Source organism: Hevea brasiliensis, chromosome 9 (assembly GCF_030052815.1).
Source record: "Hevea brasiliensis isolate MT/VB/25A 57/8 chromosome 9, ASM3005281v1, whole genome shotgun sequence".
Taxonomy (NCBI): Eukaryota; Viridiplantae; Streptophyta; class Magnoliopsida; order Malpighiales; family Euphorbiaceae; genus Hevea; species Hevea brasiliensis.
In genome coordinates this window covers 72,630,843-72,657,017 of record NC_079501.1, presented here as the reverse complement: position 1 = coordinate 72,657,017, position 26,175 = coordinate 72,630,843, and the positions used below count along the sequence as shown (strand labels likewise).

Sequence of the window (26,175 nt, the reverse complement as noted above, 5' to 3'; positions counted from 1 at the left end):
ATGATATTGATGGATGATTTTGAAGAAATTATTGAACTTGTGAATTTGAGAAATTGTTTGAGATTGAGTTTGAAATTAAAGTAGTGGTTGAGAAAAACTTTTAGAAGTGCTTTTTACAGGTATTCGAAGAACGGTTTTCTCAAAATACAGAGAAAACTCTTGTCAAAATTTTTATAAAATTTGCGGAAAACTAAAATGGCCAAAAATATTAATTAGTTTTAATTTCAACTAAATGTTTTAAATACTTATTTGAAATGCTCACCACTTGTCAAAGATAAGAAAATTGTTTTAAAATCCCTTGTAGGGTACTTAATGAGTTATCGGTAGGTGAAGTTCGGTAGTTCATTAGGTATTCTACGGGATCATGTTATGCCTTACAGAGGGGTAAGGTGTGACAAGTTGAGTGGTCTGTGACAGTTCAAAGGGGGGACTGGGTATAAAATGTAGGAAAAGTATTTGTATTTCTCATTCAAGAATCAAATGCAAAGAGTTATCTCTCTTCTTCTCTATATTCTCTCTAAATTTCCCCCCCTTTCTAATTCTTTTCTCAACCAAGTCTCTTTCTAGCTTCCTTTCTCTGTTTCTGGATTAAGTGCAGATTTGATACATAACATTGCCCTCTTAAATTGTTCCCAAGAATGATTTTCCCCTTATCCCAATTATGGAAAGGCTTACTAATTGCTTCCTTTAATCCTTACGCACCTTATACACCTCAAAATACTTCACACACTTCCTCAACCACGCCCTAAGTTCTTTACCTTCCAAAGTAACTAACTCAATCTTAGGCAACAATTGAGACATACCTTCTATGTTAGGGTTAGGTAACAACCCCCTATTATCCATAGGAACTGACCGGATTACAGGGACTGACTGAATTACAAGTGTTGTTGGAACTACAGGGTTGGTTGGTAATCCCTTATTTTCGACTCTGCTACCCCCTTCACTTGAGCTACTGCTTCCCTTGTTGTTCTCCACAACATGAGTGACTATGAGGGCTCGCAATTCTTCCAGAATAACATTATTATTCAAAGAAGACTTGTTTAATTCTTCCTTCATTTCTTTCTTGAAATCCTTCAATTCATCAACATTCCTGAGTAGCCTCCAGCAGATTCCTCATTTGTTCCTCCACTTCTGCAATCCTAACCATCTCCTGACTCACTACAGCAGATCTGGTCATAATTGCATCAGCTAAAAACCAGTTGCCCACTGATTTCTTGGATGCAAAGTCTCTGATACCAATGTTAGAGTTATAAGTCCCTAACAAAGATGAATGTAGTAGAATAGAGAAATGGAGATAAAAGAGAGAAGATAGAGAGATTAAAGAGTTAGAGAGAATAGAATAGGAGAAGAGGCTATGTTCTTGATAAATTTTTGGAATGAATTACAATATAGCTACACTGAGTATTTATGCTCAGTTACTGCTCTCCCTTAACTGTTGCCGCCAACCTAATCCCTTCTACACTCTTCTAAAACTTCTAGAATTACACTTGTTCTCATTACATTTGATTCCTATATTTCTTCCTTTAATACGTGACACGCTACCACTATCACCCTATCCCCACCTTTGTCATCACAACCATTACCACTACCACCACCATCCTATTACTACCACCGCTATCACCACTTATTCACTGTCACCTCTACCACCGCCTGGCCACAACCAACAACGCTACCTCACCTTGCCACCACCACTACCTAATTGTTGTTATCGCCACCACTACCACTTGACCACCAATCATTCCAGCTATTACCACTTATTATTAATAATATAAATATATTAAATATTAAAATTAAAATTATCATTATATTAAATTACTTATATTTTTATCTTGCAACTAAACATAAGAATGTAATGATAATTACATTACAACTTTGATTACATTACATAATTGATTATATTATATTACATTACGCTCTACCAAACGTAGCCTTAGAGATACAATAATCCCTTGGTTCTAATAACTATAAGCTTCAAAATAATGAACTAAGTGCTTGTTTAATTTAGCAGTTGGGAGCCAAAGCCAGACCAAACTTTGGCTTTTAGGCTCCCAACTGCAAACTTGGGGTGTTTAGTAAATATAACTTTTGGAGTAACTTTCAGAAGTCAACAGTCAAGTGTTCAAAATTATAATTGTAGCCCTAAATGCTGACATTTCTAGCTGTCAGCTTTTCAACCTCTAATCATAGGCCTTTGATGGCTAATATTGGATCACTAGCATTTGACTGCCAACAATTTACCACAGTCACTGAACCAAACAAGCCATAAGTTATTCAAAGAGCATACCAAACTAATGTCCAAACTGTATTGATGTTGAATGTTCATGACAAATAGCAAATATCACAAAGTTGCATATTTTTTGCATGGTAAGTAGGGGTGAACACTATGCGTTTCAAATCTAAAACCAACCAAATCATCATTTTTCCAATACAAATTCTATTTTTTTAATAATAATAATAATAATAGCATAACTAAACCTAATCCTCTATATATTTTTATAAAAAATAAAAATATATTTTACTAAAAGACCAAAGAATCAAACCAAATCAAATTGAATTATTTTGGTCTTATTTTTGGTTTGATTCATAATTCAGTTTGGTTCAGTTTTCCCTTAAAAATTTTTCAGTTCTTTTAATTTAGTTTAATTTCAAACTAAGCTAAACCAAACCAAACCAACTAATACTCAACTGTATGTTCAAAACTAAAATTATTGGCTGTTTAGCTCAATATTATGTCAAAGATTCAATAAACAGAAGTAACTAATTAATGGAATACTAAGTTCTAACCTTGTAGCAAGAATTTCAATAGCCATCTTCTCAGCATCTAGCATAGTTTTACCTGCTTGCACATTCATTTTAGAAGTAACACTTTCATGTTCAATTGCTGTCTCCATAATCACCTCCTTAGGCTCTTCCATGAGTTCACAGTGTATCAGCTTTACCTTTGCATCATGATTGATTTCTTCTTTTAAACCTGAAAATGCTGCAATTTTTGGAGCATTCTATTTGACTGATAAGTATAAAGAAAGAACAGTGGCACTTAATGAAAGGATGCAATCAAAAAATACAAATTAATGAAGTTTGCAAAATTGCATTTTAATCTAGGATCAGAACAAGATTCAAAAATCAAATCAAAGTTTTGACTAGTGAAGTGGTAGATTTGTGAACTCCATACAATAACTTCCCAAAAGTAGAGATATAATTTTAAAAATCCAAAAACAAATATGCAAAATATAATCTTGAAAAGAAGCATTCACATAAAAAAGTCTCATTTGTATCTTTAATTAGATTCTTTGTTTTTCAAACAAAATATGATACTTCCATATTTTCAAAATATATGGTTTGAGGTATCATTAAGGGCTCATATTTATATTGCATAAATGAATAAATGGTTACAGGCATCTCCAAGATAACCACATGATCTGGCTTCCACTGAGATAATAGCATGACAAAGGCTATATTTCTCAATATATTTCTCAATTGGACCATAATTCTAGGCTAAGCCCAAGGCTACCATAGCTTTGGACATGCATGAGAACCCATTCAAACTGAAACAACAAAGTTTCAGCAGGTTGTCTATATTGATAAAAGCAATAGAGATCAAGTAGCAACGGAAATCCCCGACAACTCATCAATGCAAGTGAGATAATAACTTGATAAGCAATGCATATATCTGTCCAAGACCTGCAGCAAGAAAAGTCAAGAAATACAACTCTCTTGTAATATTTTTGACAGGCATGTATTGAATATTTTCTTGAATGCTTTTTCTTTTTTTTTTTTTTTGCTTACGCTAATTTTGGGAATAAGTAGACACTTGACTGTCACAATCCCACTGAGTTGTCTTACAATTTTTAACATATCCCACCTTGCTTTGATTTTATGCATGAATTCAATCTAGCATGAATCACAAGATTGCAAGATTGTACTAGTTCACTCATGACTTCCAAAGCACCAATACTTTTACTTCGGACTAACATTGTCTAATATTCCCATACAAAACAGCACTGGTAAAAGTGTCTCATTCTTTTGCATCCAAAAGTGACTCTATAGTTATATTACCACTCAAGGTCCATAATTGTGAGAAAATGGAGGAAAATAGAGCATGAAGTTATCTGTAGAAGCCTAAGAACCTATTGAACGCGTCAATATTTAAAGTAAACTAAATCTAACAAGATAACAAGAAAAAAGAAAGATTTTTGGAAGTCTCTGCTAATTGAAGCATGTGTTGCTGGTCATTGGTGGGTGTATTAAACCATTGTCCCTTCAGTTCTCCTCGTTTTTGAACAAATGGTGAATATAACAGCCAGAAGTTCATTCATGAACTTATTCTCATATGCATATAAACTTTCCAAATCATTACTATAACTCAAAATTCAAGTAAGCCACACCGAACATGCCAAAACATCAGTAGCCTTTGAGAAGGACAATTACCTTGTTGTGGATCAAGTAAAAAACCCTTCTTGTACGTTTGCTTTCCATTTTGAGTATCCTCATTCAGATTGGAAGTTCTTCCGAAACCATTCAAATTTTTATCAAATACCCTCTTTTCAGAACCCTTTGCAGGTAATGATTTCTCAAGTTCATTAACTTTTGAAGAATTCTTAGGAATATATCTAACTGGAACTGATGAGCTGCTATGTTCTCTGCCTTTCAAACACAGAATTACTGTGCTTCTCTTTACCCTAAAAATTCAATACTTCATTACTACAACGAATGTAAAATTTCATATCTAAAAAAAAAAATTTCACACAATCATTGTGAATATATTGAAGCTCTAAATTCTGAAACAACAGTTGATTACTAAAACCATTATGAATTAAAATATATTCGAACTCCACAGAATCAATGCCCTAATTTTTTTTTTTTTTTTACAAAAAATCGATTGAAAAACTATAAGCTTTAACTCTTAGAAACAGGCAACTAAGTTCCAATATTTTCCTTCAAGCAGTAAAGGGGGCGAATCGTTCAAAATATGAAATTTTGAATTTTCTTTTCTTTTCCTTCATTTTCTCAGCAACTAAATAAAGGGTAAGAAAGTGTGAAGCCAAATTAAGGGAGAGATCTTACAAGGGGACAGAAAAGACGCAACATTGAAGACGAAACGAGATTTTGGATGCCAGATTTCCCGCCAGAATAGCCATTTCCAACTTCCTAGTTCAATGTCTAGCTCCCGTGTCGAAATGGCTTTAAACCATAAGTTTTTCTATATATATATATATATTTTTATGTCTAATTACTAATTTAATACAATATTTTAGCTTTTTTTTTCAAATTTATTATTTCTAATTGCCTATTTGATAAAAAAAAAAAGTTGAAAATTTTTAGGTTTTTCAGGATTGTAATCAATTTTTTTTTAATGTTTTATAGCTGAATCTTTATTAATTGTCACATTGTAATATAACCTCTAATTCAAGTTTGATTAATGCCACTTTGTCATGATACTTGGATATTTTTTAAAACAAATGGATGCAAATTAGCAAACCATGGTTACTTAAATAATTGAACCATAATCCAAGCTTACCCTATCATACTATGTTAAAACCTAACCCAAAACATTGTTCAACAACAAAATAGACATTCCACAATGGTAAAGGAAACGAGATAAAGTGGTCTAGAGAGAGAGTCAGTTGCCATAGCAACAAGGGAGAAAGACAAAGCATTACTATCTTCCATCATTGTTAGTCCTTGGGTTTCATCATGACAGAAAAGGAGAAGTGACGAAAACCTAGCTAAATCACTAAGGATGGATATGTTAGGTTTAGCCAAGCATAAAGGATCTATTCTAGCAATCAAAACTGACTCCAGCAACTCAAACTCACTTAAACATAACCAAATAAACCATAACACTAATTTGGAGAAAAGAAACCTTGAATATATTAATTAACAAAAACAGATTACGAAGAGTCAAAGCACTTGAAACAAAATGGCAACTTGTGCCAAGTAATCTCAAGTATATGCTTAAGACAATACAAGTGACAAACTTGTATTGAATCTAAGTTCTAGGTAGAACTTTGCTAAGAACATAACATCACTTAAGAGTATTTAAGCTTAAGCTCTTACAAACTCTCTCTAATGAAGTTCTAAAAACATAAAATCTTATCTGCCCCAGCAAAATGAAAAAAAAAAAGAGTTTATATAGCTGTTTGGCCAAGCATGATAAATACCGAATGGTCCATGCTTGGTTGGTTATTACACAACACATTTCCTTAAATGTTTGAATGACTTAGCTATAGAAGGAAGGCCTCCAAAATTAGATTTATTCTCCCAAAGTCTGCCATTGTCTTGTAACTAGATTTGAAACTTTAGCGTTTACTAAAAATGCAAAAAGGTTGGATAATGACATCTCCCACTTATCACTTGTACAATGGATAATGACTTGAACCAAAGTGGTAGGTGAGCATTGTAACACTCCAAACCTCCGAGCTCTAAATAGTACCATTTTTTGTTTGTAACTAGTACTATTCAAAAACACTTTGAGGATCAAAAATAAAAGGAAAATTAATAGAGATAGATACAATAAAAATTTAAGTGAACCAAAGACCTAAGGACTCATCAGATATTATGAAAAAGAAGGATTATGATCTAATGAGGGGCATTTTGGTCAATTCACTTCAAGAGTTGATTTTTTACCACAATGTCAATTTAATTAAATGAAAATAATATATTAAATTATGAAGAAATTTTGAGAAAAAATTAAGTGTAAATGTAAAAAGAAAAGAAAATAAATAAAAACTTAAGTTTAATTACCTTTATGACACAATTAAAATTTTAATTTAAATAAACTAATTTTTAAGGATAAATATATAAGAGACAAGATAATTAACTAAAATTAAAAAAAAAGTCATTTCCCTTCTTCTTTCCTTCATGTGCCGCTACCCTCTCCCACACCATCTCTCTTTTTTCTTCAATCCACCATCAACAATCCCTCTCAACCCTTGATTTTCCACCTTTTATCCATGGGTTTTCCACCTAATTAGTAGAAAACAATAAAGTGCTCTTTGATTGAAGGATTTAAGCAAGAAAAATAAGAGATTTGGAAGAGAAATTGAAGATTTGAAAAGCTCAATTAGAGGTAAGTCTCCCTTCTAACCTAAATTAGCTTATGCTCATGGAATTAGGGTTGAACTAGTGAAAATAACATGAAAAATGAAAGAATTGTTGATTGAAATTTACACCATGAAATTTTGGTCCACTTTGGGAAAACTTAGGGTTTGATGTGTTTTAGCTAAATTGATGATGAATTCAAGTTTAATTGAAGTAATATACATGTTTGGGGTAGTAAAATTTTATGAGAATTTCATAAATTAGAAAATGAAATATTAGGGTTCATGGGAAATTAGGACTTTTATGTAGTGCTATGCAATTGAGGTTTATATGACCTAATTATGGTCATTTGAGTTGCCTTGAGGGTGAATTAACATTTATAAGATGAATGGAAGTAATGAAATGGTATGAATTGGGAAAATTGCAAACTAGGGTTTTGAAAAATTTTAGAGTTTTGGAAAGTGAAGTGCTAAGGATGTATTAATGTCAAATTATAGTCATTTGGGGTGAATTAAATTTGATTTCATGTTGGTGAGTGAAGTGCTAGTTAGCTCTCTTCTTTCATCATTTAAAGCATGTGGAATTGAGTTAAATTTCCATGAAATTCTAATAAAATGATAAGTATTTAGGGAAGGTAAAATTTGGCTGCCTTGATGTATGAGAGTATGATAAGTAATTGATATTAAAATTGCTTAGAAATGGTATTAGATGTGTATATGTTAATTTCATATAAGTTGCATGAAATGTGAATATGGAGGTTAGGATTTTGCATGAAAATTTGGGAACTTGCTGATATGATACTCAAATGAGGTAGTTAAGGTCAATTAGTGATCATTTGAGATAGTTTGACCATGTGTTAAAGTTGGTCGGTGGGAGGAGTTAAGGGAATTAAAAAGGGATAAGTTGCTGAAATTTTTGAACTTTGAGTCCAACATATTTAGATAGCCATAAGTTGAGCTACACAACTCCAATTGGTGTAAAACTAATTGGAAATAAAACTTAAGACATAGGGCTAGAATTTTCATGAAGATACCCTAATCAGAAAAATGACCATAAGCTATCCTAAATGAGCCTTGAACCTGGAGGTGGAATTCTGGACACTGGTAGTATGACCACGTGAATAGTAAAATTTGCATTATCATAACTCTCTTTAGAAAACTCAAATTTAGGCGATTCTTGAATCGATGGAAACCTGAAATATAGTAGAACATTTCATATGAAGAACTTAAGACCAAATTATGAACTTAACCTGATCAAATTGCTGAGCAAAATTGGTTCAATCAATCTGCTAGAACCTAGAAGCTGCAGAATTAGTACGTGAATAGTAAACTTTGAACTATCATAACTCACTCTAGAAAACTCCAATTTAGGTGATCCTTAAACCGATGGAAATCTGAAACATATTAGAACATTACATGTGAAGAACTTAAGGCCAAATTATGAACTTAACTCATCAAATTACTGAGCAAAATTGGGTCAATAAATCTGCCAGAATCTACCCATGTGAACAGTAACTATTGATTTAATCATAACTTGAGCTATATAACTCCAAATTAAGTGATTCAAAAAGGAAAATAAATTTGAGACCTAGAGAAACAGTTTTCATGAGGAACACCTCATCAAATTTTGAAGGGAACTAGGTAAAAATTTGGTTCAAATATTGGGGCACCAAGCTGTCCAAAATCTAAAACTCTTTAAAATTTACAAAGCTAACTTGGAATGCATTAGACATTCATGTAATGAGTACTTGGCAGCAATTGAGATGAGTATTGAGGTATTCTATTTGTGTGTTTTTAGTAGTGAAAAAAGTTGGGATAGACAAGGAGAAACAGTTTTCATGAGGAACACCTCATTAAATTTTGAAGGGAACTAGGTAAAAATTTGGTTCTAATATTGGGGCACCAAGCTGTCCAAAATCTAAAACTCTTTAAAATTTATAAAGCTAACTTGGAATGCATTAGACATTCATGTAATGAGTACTTGGCAGCAATTGAGATGAGTATTGAGACATTCTATTTGTGTGTTTTTAGTAGTAAAAGAAGTTGGGATAGACAAGGAGAAGTAAGTAACGAGAAAGGAGAATTATTGAAGGTTTGTGCACAACTAATCTTTTTCTTTGTTTTAACCTTGTAAATTGATTTGAATGAGTTTATTTTGAATGAAATATGGTTTTCTCCTACATTTGAGAAATTTATGTATTGCCACCTCTATAAGGGTCTTATGATGATTTGAATGTATTTATTGATTTGCAAATATAATTGTTGATCGAGAAACTTTTGAAAATTATTTTAAAACCACAGTTAGTATAACAGTCCCTTTCGGAACTCCCTATAGTAACGGCTACTTGGGGTTTGATATTTGATTATGATTATGTCCTCTATTAATAAAGGTTAGTGGGGTGAGACTATATGAGTATTCATTAGCTAGCTAGCCCTTCCCTCATTAATAACGATTAGTGAGGTTGATTTGCTTTGTCGTGGTGTACAACACGGCATTGATTGTGAAATTTTGTGTCATGACCTAAATTGTGTGTTGATGTTGGCAATACTTATACTTTGTGAATTGTGATTTGTGAAGTACAATTTCTCATTTGTACTTATGGACTTAGAACTATTGTGATGTTTTCATGCTTATAGAAAATATGATTTATTATGTTTTAACAAGTTGTACTTTATTTTAAGTTTTAAAGTTATTAGTTGTGCACTGCTGAGTGATATATTCAGCGATAGCTTATTTATGCTATCGTAGGTAAAGGAAAGGAGAAGGCTACCAAGTGAGAGACTTGGAAGCATCATTTTGCATTGACTGTGGATATATACAGTAGGTATACCCCTGTAATTTCCTTTTGATGTATTTTGTAGCTATATGTATATGTCACACCCTACCCCTCTGTAAGGCATAACATGATCCCGTAGTATACCTAATGAATTACCAACTCCGTCTACTGATAACCCATTAAATATACTACAAGGGATTTTAAAAACTTTTCTTACTTCTTTTACAGTGGTGAGCACTATTTACAGGTGTTAAAAACTTTTTTGATATGAAGTGATAGAACTAACACATTTGAATTATTTGGAATTTCTATAAAAATTTTGGCAGAATGCCATCTGTTTTTTGGATAAAACAGTTCTTCAGAAAACCTGTAAAAAGCACTTCAATTATTTTCCAAATCTCAACTCCAACATTTTTCTCAATACAACATATTTCTCAAATCAAATCCACAATGATTTTTCAAAAGCTGAGATATAGGAAATATAATACAAATTTTTACAAGTAAAAATAACTCATAATTATTTTACAACCTCAAGTTACAATTTGAATTTACAACTGCTCAAACCAAAACAATATGTACATATAGTGGTCATACATTACAGTACAAAATGCAAAAAGCGGTATACTCGTTATACCCGAAAAATCTCTCACTAGAGGTACTAACAGCCTAGTCTGCTGCCCTGTCTGTCTGTCTACCTGCGACAAAGAATAAAGCTATCACGAGACAATGTCTCAGCAGTACAACATTTACCAAATACAACTTTAAATCACAACTCATAAATCATATAAATAGTGGATACGTAAAACCATAGTTAAATTCAAGACAATGGATGTCATAAGAAATTTAAACTCCAATTCACAACTTATCCAAATTCATAATAACACAATTTAGTCAAATAGTTTAAGAATACTGAAATGCCAATTCATACACAATTTGATCAAATTACTGAATAACACAGTGTTGCCGATCAATGTCACAATTTGATCAAATAACTGAATAATATCGTTTTGCAAATCAATAACACAATTCGATCAAATAGCTGAATAATATCGTTTTGTAAATCAATAACACAATTCGATCAAATAACTGAATAATATCGTTTTGCAAATCAATAACACAATTCGATCAAATAACTGAACAATACAATGTTGCCAATCAATAACACAATTTAGGTCATGACACAAATTTTTCCATATATGCCGTGTTGTACACCACGACAAGACATACTCACCCCAATAATCGAAATCAATGAGGGAGGAAGCTAGCTGAATAATGAGTACTCATCCACACTCACCTCAGACTGGGAAGTCAAGAGGGAGGAACATAATCATACTCACCCCAGACTGATAAGTCAAAGAGGGAGGAATAATCACACTCACCCCATTAATGGAGGAGGAACATAGTATCAGTGTCATGCCAATTGTGAGTCAAAACAATTCCAAACATTTTATTCAAATGATCCGTAAGAATCCAATAAATTTCCAAAGTTATAATTTCATTCACAAAATGGCAACACAATTCGTAATTCACTTCAATTTCCACAAAAACCATTTACAGTGCTTTTCAATCAATAAGTATCCATCAAATACCATTCAAATGGTTTCTCATAGTTTCAAATCATTTATAATGCTTTTTAAGCAATAAATATCCATTCAAGTACATTTCCACAATTTAAAATAATAACATACAAGTAGACATAATTTATTTCAATTGAAAATAATTCAAAAGAAATAAATATTGTGCACAAACACAATTTAAAACAATAACATACAATTTATCATATCAAATATTATTCAGAACAAAATCAGTTGAAAACTAGTTATGCACAAACACAATTTAAAACAATAATGTACAATAGTCATAATTCATTTCAATTGAAAAATTCAAAAGAAATAGCCGTTGTGCACAAACCTCTGATGACTGTCTTCTGGTCTTGACTCAGTATTTCTTTCCCTTTTGCTGAGTCCTTGTTAACTGAGAAACACAATTTGAAGTGTTTCAGTGCTAAATTAATTTGCCTCTAACGATAATGTTCGATAAACAATACAATGAATACCTTTATTTGCTTAATCACCCAATATACCGACCCTCGATGTTTTCTAGGTAAATTAGGTTTTAGTGTCCTTTACATGTCACATTCGATAGGGTTTTAGGGTTGGTACGTGTTACCAAACTCAATTCTATGTATATTGCGTTTTCTTGCATTTCATTGCAAATTGCTGGATTTCGGGATACTAGTTTAACCTAGCCAGACAACCTAGTTCCCTCGATTTTCGGGTTTCGGTCAAAACTATAAACTTGTAGATCTATGTCTTATTGCACGCGGGGCAAAATTTTAGGTCAATCCGAGTTAAGTAGACCAAGTTATGGTCATTATACTATTGTTGGTCAATTGGTATCAATTTAGGTAAATTTTTGGTCAATTTGGTCAACTTTGGTTCGGCCAGTTTTTGGACCCGAACTTGTGCAAGCTTTTTGACTTGCTTCTGGTCATTTATGGGTTTTGGTGTCTCATAAGACTTGTAGGTATGGGTCTTAACTATTCATGGTTAAAATTTCAGGTCAATTGGACCTGTTTTGAGTGAGTTATGGCCTAAACACTCACTGCTGCCCAAATGGTCAGTTTTTAGGTCTCAAGTGTACCTAATCCGAATTGGTCATTTTTCACATCACCTTGCAAGCAGAATTTTGGTATGTTCTCTCAATGAAAGTTGGCACATTTTGTGCCTAGTTCAACCTCCAATTGGTCTCATACCAATTGAGGTTACACATTTAAACTTATTGGCTAAAATGTATACTGCCCTTGGTTACTTTGCTTAACACACATCAATTACACACATTTACCTTGCAATTTGTTTACTTCTCTACCAATCTGTTTTGGTACATTACCAAAAGCATATTCTACTTTACACTAACATTACTTTGGGCAGATTACAATTACCCTCAACACACCAAATATAATTCACATTTACAAGTTCTAAGTACCATTACATACACACCTAACCATTACAAATCTTACATACACTTTACAATATCAATCTCCATACATATCCATCAATCCTTCTAGGTCAATATTCTGCCTACACTTCCATGAATACATACATTTACTCAAGTGTTCCCAAGCTGCCGAAAATTGTCCTTCAACATCAAAGTGCCCTACAATTTACCAATTCCCATCCAAGTGCATAAATCACCATATATATGTGAAATAATTCACTAGGATATTAAATCACCATGATCAACATTATTTCTCATCAATTATATGCATAATAAATCATTAAATGCGTGACCCCATGGCTGTCCAAAAATGGCTATCTCAATAACTATTTAAACTTTAAAATTTCCTTCACAAAACTAACACCCATAACATGAACATAAAGTTTAACAAAGGAATTCTCAAAAATGTAAACTTACCTTTAATTGTAACTTGCTAAACCTTCACCAAACTTCTCAAATTTGGTGTCAATATCTTCCTTGTGATGTGTAGACCATTTTTCATGAAGGAACCTAAGTAATTGAAGGTGAAATGGAAGGGTTAGATGAAGCTTTAAGGAAACGTTAATGGTGGACTTATCCTTTTCTCAATTCGGCAATGTTGGGAGAATTGGAGAAGATGAAGAATTCAGATGGCATTTTTGACTTACACCTGCCCCATTACATGTTTAATTTATTCATTAGTGGACCACTCACCCATTTAATAATATAATAAGCTTAAATGTGTTATTTACACATTTTTCACTCCATTTTTGGCTATTTGTATTAGGTACCACTAAATTAATTTTTCATTTTATTTTCTAAGTGTAATATTATTTATTTTTAATGGACATTTAGGTCAAAAGACAATTCGGGGTGTCAAATGACCATAATACCCCTGTTCGGGTTACGTTCCCGATTTTTCGGTAACACCGGGTTTTGTCTGCTTTTTTCGATTTCTCACTTTTCTTTGTACTAATTATTTAATTTTTCTTTGATCTTTCTAATGATATTTATTCTTCAATAAGGTTCTATTTAAGTCCAAAAATGTTTTCCAGGGTTCCTCGCAGTCCAGGACTAGTCAACGGTCCACGCCGTGACTTCCCGGTGCGGTCACCCATCGCTAGGTTTCCCGACTCGCTTAACTTGATCACATTTCTTTGCTATTATTTTTCCTTTGTTTTTCTTGTATTTTCTTTTCTTGTATTTCATTATTTTATGTCTCCTCACTCATATTGAAGTGTAGTTCTAGGCATCCTAGCTGTCCGGACAGCACTGGTCACCGGAACAGCAGAATGCACTACCGAACTTAGGGGTGTTACAATTCTCCCCCCCTAAAATAAATTTCGTCCACGAAATTTTACCCAATAGTTATCTTACAATAGTCATACGTTTATTTTCTCCTTTCTATATGATCGTATAATCTTCTTTTCCTCAAATTTGTATAAGACTTTTAACAATCTAATACAACGTTTAATTTGTTTGTGTAATACTAATCTCCTCTTACTATTGTGTTGTCTAATATTTCGGTTCACTTTCCTTCTTGAATGACCCTTGAGGTCATGTTAGAATCATTCATCAGTCATTGGTCCTCTGACCATTCTAGTCCATAGTCTTCCTCACATTCGTAATATTTCTTTGTTACACATGAATCAACTGTTCAAATTTCTACTTTCATAACTCTTTTTATCTGTCAATATTCTATAACTTACGTCTTTTTGTACTGAACTATAACCTTTCGATATTCTAACTTTTAAGTTTTAGATCCCTAAGTAGGATTTTCAACTTAATTCCAACAATAAAATTCTGTCCTGGCATAACTATACCAAAACAGATGCCGTTGGCAACTATTCTCATCTAGGTGTACTATCGGGTAGTACGTAGCTCTACACAATAATCTCAAGTCAGTACTGTAATCTGCAGCTTACAGTATAAACATCAAGAACATTGCATAGTTACTACGATACATCCCAATAGATCAAATTTTTCCTATCTTTTATCCTTTTTGAATTCACTGATATTCGAATCTTATTCTGATTACAATATCCATTAGCAATTCCTAACCGTAACCTCCTTGCCCTTATCAAGAGCAATTCCATTGCTGCATCTTACTTTTACGTCCTCTTGCCTTACATTAAGTAGGCTCACTAATTAGCTTTATAATTTATGGTGTGTTAGAAAATACTTTTCGCCGATAAACTCTTTCAAAACTAATTTCACTTATTATCACAATCCTTATCTTAAGGACTAATCACTAATGCATCAAAATTTATTCCCCTGTAAAGGAATAACAACAGAACATGTAGTTCTAACACTAACATAAAAGTATGCAAACTATAGGTCAAACAATACATATATATATCTTAGTTGCTAATTAAGAAAGTACCAGTAATAATGTCCAAAAGTCTAAACCTCTTCTCTCTGCCGTATAGCGTATACTCCAGCTGAAGCATTACCTTATTCTGGCTGATTCACAGTACTTTGACTTCTAGGTGTACTTCCCCTACCTCTACCTTTGCCTCTACTAACTGATGGTGAACTCTTTGGGGTAAAAACTTGGGTTGATCCCTTTCGTGTAGTAAATGATCCAGAACGACCTGGATTTACACAATCCCTAGCAAAATGGCCAGTCTCTCCACAGTTAAAACATGCTCCTACGGCTCTATAACATACCCCACTATGTGGTTTACCACAAGTTTCACAAAGTCGATCTGACAGCGCATTCTGGGTTTCTGTTGAGTTTCTTTGATCCGATCGAGGTGGTTTTACGTCCAAAAGATCTATCTCTACCGGACTTCTTACTATCTCCGTCGTATCCCCAAAGTTTTTCCTCTTTCGGTAGGACCACTAGAACTCATTACTGTGACTTTCCCTCTTTTTCTGTCTTCTCGATTTCTTTTTCTCAAGAGCGCTTGATTCAATTCTTTCTAATTCTAGTGCTTGAGAAATAAGTTCGGAAGAAGTTGTTATGTTGAATCCAGACCACTTGTGTCGATACTAGGCTTCAAGCCGGTTTCAAACCTCTTACATCTCTCCCTACTGGTAGAAAGTAGACTTACTGCATACTGGCTCAGGCGGAAAAATTCCCTTTCATATTCAGCCACTGATCTGCTCCCCTGTTTCAGACTTAGGAACTCTTGCAGCTTCTGGTCTACATAAGCATCAGGGACATATTTTTGCCTGAATTCCCTGAGGAAGTCATTCCATGTTAATACTGCAGGTTCTACGGTGTGGGGAATGGTTTCCACACGATCATAAGCATCCCCACAGCAAAGATCTGAGTATTCAAATCTGAGCTCCTGCATGCGGTCTGATTTCTTGAACACCCTATCCATCCTCTCTAACCATTGTTCAGCTTCTAGAGGATCTACTGTCCCCTTAAACTCTGTAGCCCCATACTTCGTCAATTTATCATACTGCCTCATAGGAGACTGTGGTTGTACCACTAGTGTCTGTGTTGGGACTTGAGTAGGCACATTGCCAGACATTTGCTGGAACATTGAAGCCGTCTGCTGAGCGGCCGAGCAGAAAGCTGCAGATCAGAGTGGTCTTCTTGAACCACTAACATTATGTATGCAGTGGGGCATCCCTTTGCACCTCAGCCTCTATAGATTGATCGACTAAACGATCACCCTCTTCCATAGTCAATGCGAGGATTCTAGACCTCCTGTACAATAATACAAGGAGATTTCCTCCCGTTAGTGCATATTTATAATGCAATGTACTGTATGTATCAAACAATGATATTGAGCAGTTGTACTGTGAAGAAAGAATATTCAAATAACATGTGAAAACAGAATTTAAAAACTTTGCTCTGATACCACTAAAACATGTCACATCCTACCCCTCTGTAAGGCATAACATGATCCCGTAGTATACCTAATGAATTACCAACTCCGTCTACTGATAACCCATTAAATATACTACAAGGGATTTTAAAAACTTTTCTTACTTCTTTTACAGTGGTGAGCACTATTTACAGGTGTTAAAAACTTTTTTGATATGAAGTGATAGAACTAACACATTTGAATTATTTAGAATTTCTATAAAAATTTTGGCAGAATGCCATCTGTTTTTTGGATAAAACAGTTCTTCAGAAAACCTGTAAAAAGCACTTCAATTATTTTCCAAATCTCAACTCCAACATTTTTCTCAATACAACATATTTCTCAACTCAAATCCACAATGATTTTTCAAAAGCTGAGATATAGGAAATATAATACAAATTTTTACAAGTAAAAATAACTCATAATTATTTTACAACCTCAAGTTACAATTTGAATTTACAACTGCTCAAACCAAAACAATATGTACATATAGTGGTCATACATTACAGTACAAAATGCAAAAAGCGGTATACTCGTTATACCCGAAAAATCTCTCACTAGAGGTACTAACAGCCTAGTCTGCTGCCACTGTCTGCATCTACTGCGGCGACAATAAAAGCTATCATTTGAGACAATGTCTCAGTTGTGCACAACATTTACCAAATACAACTTTAAATCACAACTCATAAATCATATAAATAGTGGATACGTAAAACCATAGTTAAATTCAAGACAATGGATGTCATAAGAAATTTAAACTCCAATTCACAACTTATCCAAATTCATAATAACACAATTTAGTCAAATAGTTTAAGAATACTGTATTGCCAATTCATACACAATTTGATCAAATTACTGAATAACACAGTGTTGCCGATCAATGTCACAATTTGATCCAATTAATGAATATTATCGTTTTTCAAATCAATAACACAATTCGATCAAATAGTGAATAATATCGTTTTGTAAATCAATAACACAATTCGATCAAATAACTGAATAATATCGTTTTGCAAATCAATAACACAATTCGATCAAATAACTGAACAATACAATGTTGCCAATCAATAACACAATTTAGGTCATGACACAAATTTTTCCATATATGCCGTGTTGTACACCACGACAAGACATACTCACCCCAATAATCGAAATCAATGAGGGAGGAAGCTAGCTGAATAATGAGTACTCATCCACACTCACCTCAGACTGGGAAGTCAAGAGGGAGGAACATAATCATACTCACCCCAGACTGATAAGTCAAAGAGGGAGGAATAATCACACTCACCCCATTAATGGAGGAGGAACATAGTATCAGTGTCATGCCAATTGTGAGTCAAAACAATTCCAAACATTTTATTCAAATGATCCGTAAGAATCCAATAAATTTCCAAAGTTATAATTTCATTCACAAAATGGCAACACAATTCGTAATTCACTTCAATTTCCACAAAAACCATTTACAGTGCTTTTCAATCAATAAGTATCCATCAAATACCATTCAAATGGTTTCTCATAGTTTCAAATCATTTATAATGCTTTTTAAGCAATAAATATCCATTCAAGTACATTTCCACAATTTAAAATAATAACATACAAGTAGACATAATTTATTTCAATTGAAAATAATTCAAAAGAAATAAATATTGTGCACAAACACAATTTAAAACAATAACATACAATTTATCATATCAAATATTATTCAGAACAAAATCAGTTGAAAACTAGTTGTGCACAAACACAATTTAAAACAATAATGTACAATAGTCATAATTCATTTCAATTGAAAAATTCAAAAGAAATAGCCGTTGTGCACAAACCTCTGATGACTGTCTTCTGGTCTTGACTCAGTATTTCTTTCCCTTTTGCTGAGTCCTTGTTAACTGAGAAACACAATTTGAAGTGTTTCAGTGCTAAATTAATTTGCCTCTAACGATAATGTTCGATAAACAATTCACTGAATACCTTTATTTGCTTAATCACCCAATATACCGACCCTCGATGTTTTCTAGGTAAATTAGGTTTTAGTGTCCTTTACATGTCACATTCGATAGGGTTTTAGGGTTGGTACGTGTTACCAAACTCAATTCTATGTATATTGCGTTTTCTTGCATTTCATTGCAAATTGCTGGATTTCGGGATACTAGTTTAACCTAGCCAGACGACCTAGTTCCCTCGATTTTCGGGTTTCGGTCAAAACTACAAACTTGTAGATCTATGTCTTATTGCACGCGGGGCAAAATTTTAGGTCAATCCGAGTTAAGTAGACCAAGTTATGGTCATTATACTATTGTTGGTCAATTGGTATCAATTTAGGTAAATTTTTGGTCAATTTGGTCAACTTTGGTTCGGCCAGTTTTTGGACCCGAACTTGTGCAAGCTTTTTGACTTGCTTCTGGTCATTTATGGGTTTTGGTGTCTCATAAGACTTGTAGGTATGGGTCTTAACTATTCATGGTTAAAATTTCAGGTCAATTGGACCTGTTTTGAGTGAGTTATGGCCTAAACACTCACCTTTGCCCAAATGGTCGCTTTTAGGTCTCAAGTGTACCTAATCCGAATTGGTCATTTTTCACATCACCTTGCAAGCAGAATTTTGGTATGTTCTCTCAATGAAAGTTGGCACATTTTGTGCCTAGTTCAACCTCCAATTGGTCTCATACCAATTGAGGTTACACATTTAAACTTATTGGCTAAAATGTATACTGCCCTTGGTTACTTTGCTTAACACACATCAATTACACACATTTACCTTGCAATTTGTTTACTTCTCTACCAATCTGTTTTGGTACATTACCAAAAGCATATTTTACTTTACACTAACATTACTTTGGGCAGATTACAATTACCCTCAACACACCAAATATAATTCACATTTACAAGTTCTAAGTACCATTACATACACACCTAACCATTACAAATCTTACATACACTTTACAATATCAATCTCCATACATATCCATCAATCCTTCTAGGTCAATATTCTGCCTACACTTCCATGAATACATACATTTACTCAAGTGTTCCCAAGCTGCCGAAAATTGTCCTTCAACATCAAAGTGCCCTACAATTTACCAATTCCCATCTAAGTGCATAAATCACCATATATATGTGAAATAATTCACTAGGATATTAAATCACCATGATCAACATTATTTCTCATCAATTATATGCATAATAAATCATTAAATGCGTGACCCCATGGCTGTCCAAAAATGGCTATCTCAATAACTATTTAAACTTTAAAATTTCCTTCACAAAACTAACACCCATAACATGAACATAAAGTTTAACAAAGGAATTCTCAAAAATGTAAACTTACCTTTAATTGTAACTTGCTAAACCTTCACCAAACTTCTCAAATTTGGTGTCAATATCTTCCTTGTGATGTGTAGACCATTTTTCATGAAGGAACCTAAGTAATTGAAGGTGAAATGGAAGGGTTAGATGAAGCTTTAAGGAAACGTTAATGGTGGACTTATCCTTTTCTCAATTCGGCAATGTTGGGAGAATTGGAGAAGATGAAGAATTCAGATGGCATTTTTGACTTACACCTGCCCCATTACATGTTTAATTTATTCATTAGTGGACCACTCACCCATTTAACAATATAATAAGCTTAAATGTGTTATTTACACATTTTTCACTCCATTTTTGGCTATTTGTATTAGGTACCACTAAATTAATTTTTCATTTTATTTTCTAAGTGTAATATTATTTATTTTTAATGGACATTTAGGTCAAAAGACAATTCGGGGTGTCAAATGACCATAATACCCCTGTTCGGGTTACGTTCCCGATTTTTCGGTAACACCGGGTTTTGTCTGCTTTTTTCGATTTCTCACTTTTCTTTGTACTAATTATTTAATTTTTCTTTGATCTTTCTAATGATATTTATTCTTCAATAAGGTTCTATTTAAGTCCAAAAAATGTTTTCCAGGGTTCCTCGCAGTCCAGGACTAGTCAACGGTCCACGCCGTGACTTCCCGGTGCGGTCACCCATCGCTAGGTTTCCCGACTCGCTTAACTTGATCACATTTCTTTGCTATTATTTTTCCTTTGTTTTTCTTGTATTTTCTTTTCTTGTATTTCATTATTTTATGTCTCTTCACTCATATTGAAGTGTAGTTCTAGGCATCCTAGCTGTCCGGACAGCACTGGTCACCGGAACAGCAGAATGCACTACCGAACTTAGGGGTGTTACAGTATAGATGTATGAACATTGAGCAGTTTGTATTAAAAAACATTACATTAATAAAATATTTTGGGATTGTAAATATTTGAAATTTTATTTTGAGACTTACGAAAATGTAACTTTTGTGATATTTAGTTTATTAGTATTTCCAATGAATGTTTACTTGAAATGTAAATGAGTTTTGGGTTTGCTAAAGTTTCAACCACCACAATGCAGCTTTCTGCAATATAAAAGTAAAATAAAATGTTATATTTTGTTTAAAATCTCTTGTAGTATATTTAATGGGTTATCAGTAGGTGTAGTTTGATAATCCATTAGGTATACTATGGGAACATGTCATGCCTTACAAGGGATAAGGTGTGACAAGCATGCTAACACATCATCCACATGTGCTGCCACCTAATCCAACTACCATGTCACTATCCACATGGCTTGCCAAATCAGCAAGCCTCCAAATAGCTTCCTCTCAATTTGGTCAAGCTAGGATCACCTTGAATATGTAGTTGCAATATTGTAAAGCACTCCAATTGACTCCCTATGGTACTGGCTGAATGTGTTAGGGCTTCTTGCTCTATGATTAGTGCTTGCAAAGCTTTGGCTCTTGACCTTTTTATGGCTCCTTTGAATTGTGGTGCTTCAAGGTCCACCATGATGTCCTCATCATCCCCTCCTTCTTAAAAAGAATTCGACCTTCAATTTAGATCTGCATCATGAAAAGGCGACAAATCATAAACATTGAAAGTATTACTAATAGCACCATATTTACCTTAGAGGTTAATTTTTTTAGCATTATCATTAATCTTCTCCTCCACTCTAAATGGTCCATTACTCCTTAGCTGTAATTTGGATTTCCTTTGGTTAGGAAACCTCTCTTTCCTTAAGTGCTCCCATACAAGGTCACCCTTCTCAAAAGTGAGTGATTTTCAGCCCTTGTTTGCCCTAACAATATATTTGGCATTTTGAGCCTCAATTTGACTCCTAGCTTGTTCATATATCCTCTTGACCATTTCGGCCTTCATTGTGCCATCTACACTATCAAACTCATCAATTGGTAAAGGTAACAAATCCAAAGGGGTTAGTGGGTTAAAGCCATACACTAATTTAAATGGTGAGAAACCACTTAATGAATGCACTACCCTATTGTATGCAAACTCAATGAATGGTATGCAATCCTCCCAGGACTTCAAATTTTACTTAATCATAACCTTTAATAGTGCAGACAAAGTTCTGTTCACTACCTCAGTTTGCCCATCCATTGGAGGATGACAAGTAGTGGAGAACAAAAACTTAGTTCCCAATTTTCCCCAAAGCACCTTTCAAAAATGACTTAAAAACTTTACATCCCTATCACTTATAATAGTTCTAGGAAAGCCATGTAAATTCACTACCTCTCTAAAGAATAGGTTAGCTACATAAGATGCATCATCACATTTCCTACATGGTATAAAGTGTGCTATCTTAGAGAATCTATCAACTACCACAAAAATAGAGTCATAACCCATCTGTGACCTAGGCAATCCTAATATAAAATCCATAGAAATGTCAACCTATGGTGCCTTAGGCATGGTAAGGTTGTGTATAAGCCATTTGACTTCACCCTAGACTTGGCCTTCTTACATGTCTCACAACTTGCACACACTCTCTCAACATCTCTTCTTATGTGTGGCCAAAAGAAGTGTTTCCTAAGGATGTCTAGTGTTTTTGCAATGCTAAAATGCCCCATAAACCCACCTCTATGTGATTCAATCACAAGCAAGTCTCTAATTGAGCTTCTAGGCACACATAATTTATTTTCCCTAAAGAAGTATCCATCATGCCTAAAGAACTTTTTAAATGCACCATGCTTACATGCAATATACACTTATGCAAAATCCTCATCATTTGCACACAATTCCTTAACATGTTCAAAACTAATCAATTTAGAATCAAGTGTGTTCAAAAGTGTATGTCTCTTAGAAAGTGCATCAACTATCACATTCTCTTTTCCTTGCTTCTATTTAATTGCATATGGGAATGACTTAACAAATTCAATCCATTTTACATGCCTTTTGCTCAACTTATGTTGGCTCTTAATATGCTTCAAGGATTCATAATCAGAATGTATGACAAATTCTTTAGGCCACAAATAATGTTTCCAAGTTTCCAAAGCCCTAACTAATGCATACATCTCTTTGTCATAAGTAGAGTAATTCAAGGCAATCCCATGCAATTTCTCACTAAAGTATGCAATTAGTCATTTATCTTGCATGAGAACTGCTCCAATCCCTACACCATATGCATCACATTCAATCTTAAATGTTTTATTAAAATCAGGTAAGCTCAATAATGGTACAGAACACAATTTATCTTTAAGTTCAGAAAATGCATGTTCATGTTTCTTCTTCCACACAAATGCAACATTCTTTTTGACAAGTTCATTTAAAGGAGCAACAATTAAACTAAAATTAGGCACAAATCTCCTATAAAAACTAGCCAATCCATGAAAACTCCTAACTTCAGATGCAATTTTAGGAGTTGGCCAATCTCTAATGGCCTTGATTTTCTCATCATCAACCTAGACTCCTCTATTACTCATAATGAAACCAAGAAAGAAAACCTTGTCCAAACAAAAAGAACACTTTTTTCACATTTGCATACAATTTCTTTTTTCTCAACACATTAAAGACAAGTCTCAAAAAATGCAAATGGTCATCCATGTTGCTGCTATAAATCAATATATCATCAAAATACACAACAATAAATTTTCTAATGAAAGATCTCAACACATGATTCATTAAGAGCATGAAAGTACTTGGTGCATTTATAAGCCCAAATGGCATCACCATCTAGTCATACAAACTATATTTAGTTTTGAAAGCAATTTTCCACTCATTTCCAATTTTCATTCTAATTTAATGGTAACCACTTTTCAAATCAATTTTGGAAAATATACATGCACTATGTAACTCATCAAGCATGTTATCTAGTCTAGGAATGGGATGTGTATACTTTATAGTGATTTTGTTTATGGCTCTGTAATCCACTAGCAACACCAGCACAGCACACGGACTCATGCTTTCCCTCACATATCCCTTATCCAGAAACTCCTCTACTTGCTTTTGTAGCTCCTTTGTTCCTTCCGGGTTGCTTCTGTATGCAGGTCTATTTGGTATTTGTGCTCCAGGTATAAGATCAATCTAGTGCTCAATCCCTTTGATGGGTGGTAATCCTGGAGGCAACTCATTTGGAAAGACAGCTTCATATTCTCATAAAAGAGAAATAGCAAAACTAGGAATAGAAGGGTCAATATCAGAAATAGACAAAAAAATTTTCTTTATACATTAGCAAAAATAATGGCCTCCCCACACACAAAGATTCTCTTACCTCTTTCCCCTTAGCATACAAACTCACTTTTCTCTCTTTGCTTTCCTTTTCCACGGAGCCTTGTCCCTCCTTCTTGGGATTTTTCTTCTTATGTTTTCTCTCTCCCTCATCTCTCATTTTACCACTAGATGGCTTGGCCTCTCCTTTATTTTGACTCACACTCATTTTTGCCTCACTTATGGACTTCATAATGTTCATTTGGTCTTGATGAGCTTGGGAAGGTGTTAATGGCAGCAAGGTGACCTTTCGGCCATTCTTCATAAAGGTAATGATGTTGTTTTGGCCTTCTATACTAGCATCTCTATTAAACAGCCATGGTCTCCCAAGTAGCAAATGTGTAACTTGCATAGGTATCACATCACAATAGACCTCATCATGATATTTACCTACGGTGAATGGAACAATACATTACTTGGTCACTTTCACCTTTGCACAATTATTCAACCATTGTAATCCATAAGGTTTAGGATGCTTAAAAGTGGGTAGCCCTAACTTCTCCATCATAAATGAGCTAGTTGCATTACAGCAACTTCCACTATCCACAATAACAATACAATGCAAGTCCTTTACTTTGCACCTAGTGTGGAAGATGTTCTTCCTTTATAACAGCTCCTCATCTTTCTCTTCCTTTGCTTATGTGGTCAATAAGCGCATGGTCATAAGAACACTAGCATCATACCCCTTGGCTCCATAATCACCTTCATCATCATCATCCTCATCTTGCACTTCCTCTCTCTCTTCCTCACTCTCCAACTCTCCGTCATTAGTAAGGATCATTACTCTCTTATTAGGGCATTGGGAAGTAATGTGCCCATTCCTTAAACACTTGAAAGACTTTACGTTCCTACTTCTTTGTGTGGCATTTGAAGCAACGGAAGTGGTGTTTTTCTCTTTCCCCTAAAATTTCTTTTTTCCCTTCCACTCTTTATTGTGACTAGGAGTAGTTTTCTCAACATTAGCCTTAGAATTAGTATTCGGCTTCCATGAAGGTTTAGAGGCCAAATATGCAATTCTCCCATAGTTAGCCATGTGCTTCTTTTTAAGTTGTTTTTCCAACTTCATGGTCATTTGTACTGGCTCATTCAAATTCGCATAGTGGTGCAACTCTACTATGTTGGCAATTTTTGGATTAAGCCCACTATGAAACCTAGCCATGGTAACTTTGGCATCCTCCTCAATATTAGCCCTAATTATAGCCATCTCCATAGCTTTGTGATAGTCCTTCACACTTTTGGAATCTTGAGTTAGCCAGGTGCTTCTTTTTAAGTTGTTTTCTAGCTTCATGGCCATTTGTATTGGCTCATTCAAATTCGCATAGTGGTGTAACTCTACTATGTTGGTAATTTCTGGATTAAGCCCACTATGAAACCTAGCCATAGTAGTTTCAGCATCCTCCTCAATATTAGCCCTAATCATAGCCATCTCCATAGCTTTGTGATAGTCCTCATAGCTTTGTGATAGTCCTCCACACTTTTGGAACCTTGAGTTAGTCTTTGGAGTCTTTGATGCAACTCTGTAATATAATGTGGTGGTACAAACTGATCCCTCATCACTTCTTTTATGACTTCCTAATTCTAGATTACTCCAGCTTGATTTCTTCTCCTATGGGCTTGCACTTGATCCCACCATACTATTACATAGTCATTAAATTCTACGGCTGCTAATTTCACCTTTCTTCTCCTTGGTGTAATTATGGCAATCAAAGATCAAGTCAACTTACCTCTCCCATTCTAAGCACACATCCAGGTCATTCTTGTTAAAGAATGTTAGAATTTTCATTTTGATACTTCCCACATTGTTATCAAATCTCTCCCTTTCACCATGGTACTCATTTGGTCTCCTTCCCCCTACTTCATCATCCCTAGGTACCCATCCTCCTTTTCTTCCTCTCATCCCTCTTCCCCTTGGTGGCTTAACTCCTCTACCCCCAAAGTGATATGGTTGGTCTTCATTAAATTTAAATTTTGTTCAACCTTCCTCATCTAGATCGTCTTCCCATT

General features: G+C 34.2%; 1 protein-coding gene across 1 annotated transcript; it reads right to left on the bottom strand.

Moving 5' to 3' along the window:
• Positions 1–1,081: 1,081 nt before the first annotated feature.
• Positions 1,082–24,952, bottom strand: LOC110673845 (uncharacterized). The gene is made up of 4 exons (XM_058152256.1): positions 24,855–24,952; positions 4,429–4,679; positions 2,785–2,980; positions 1,082–1,229 (listed from the first exon to the last, which is right to left on the bottom strand). Exons 1-4 carry the CDS (start codon positions 24,950–24,952, stop codon positions 1,082–1,084), a joined length of 693 nt encoding a protein of 230 aa, XP_058008239.1.
• Positions 24,953–26,175: the final 1,223 nt, after the last annotated feature.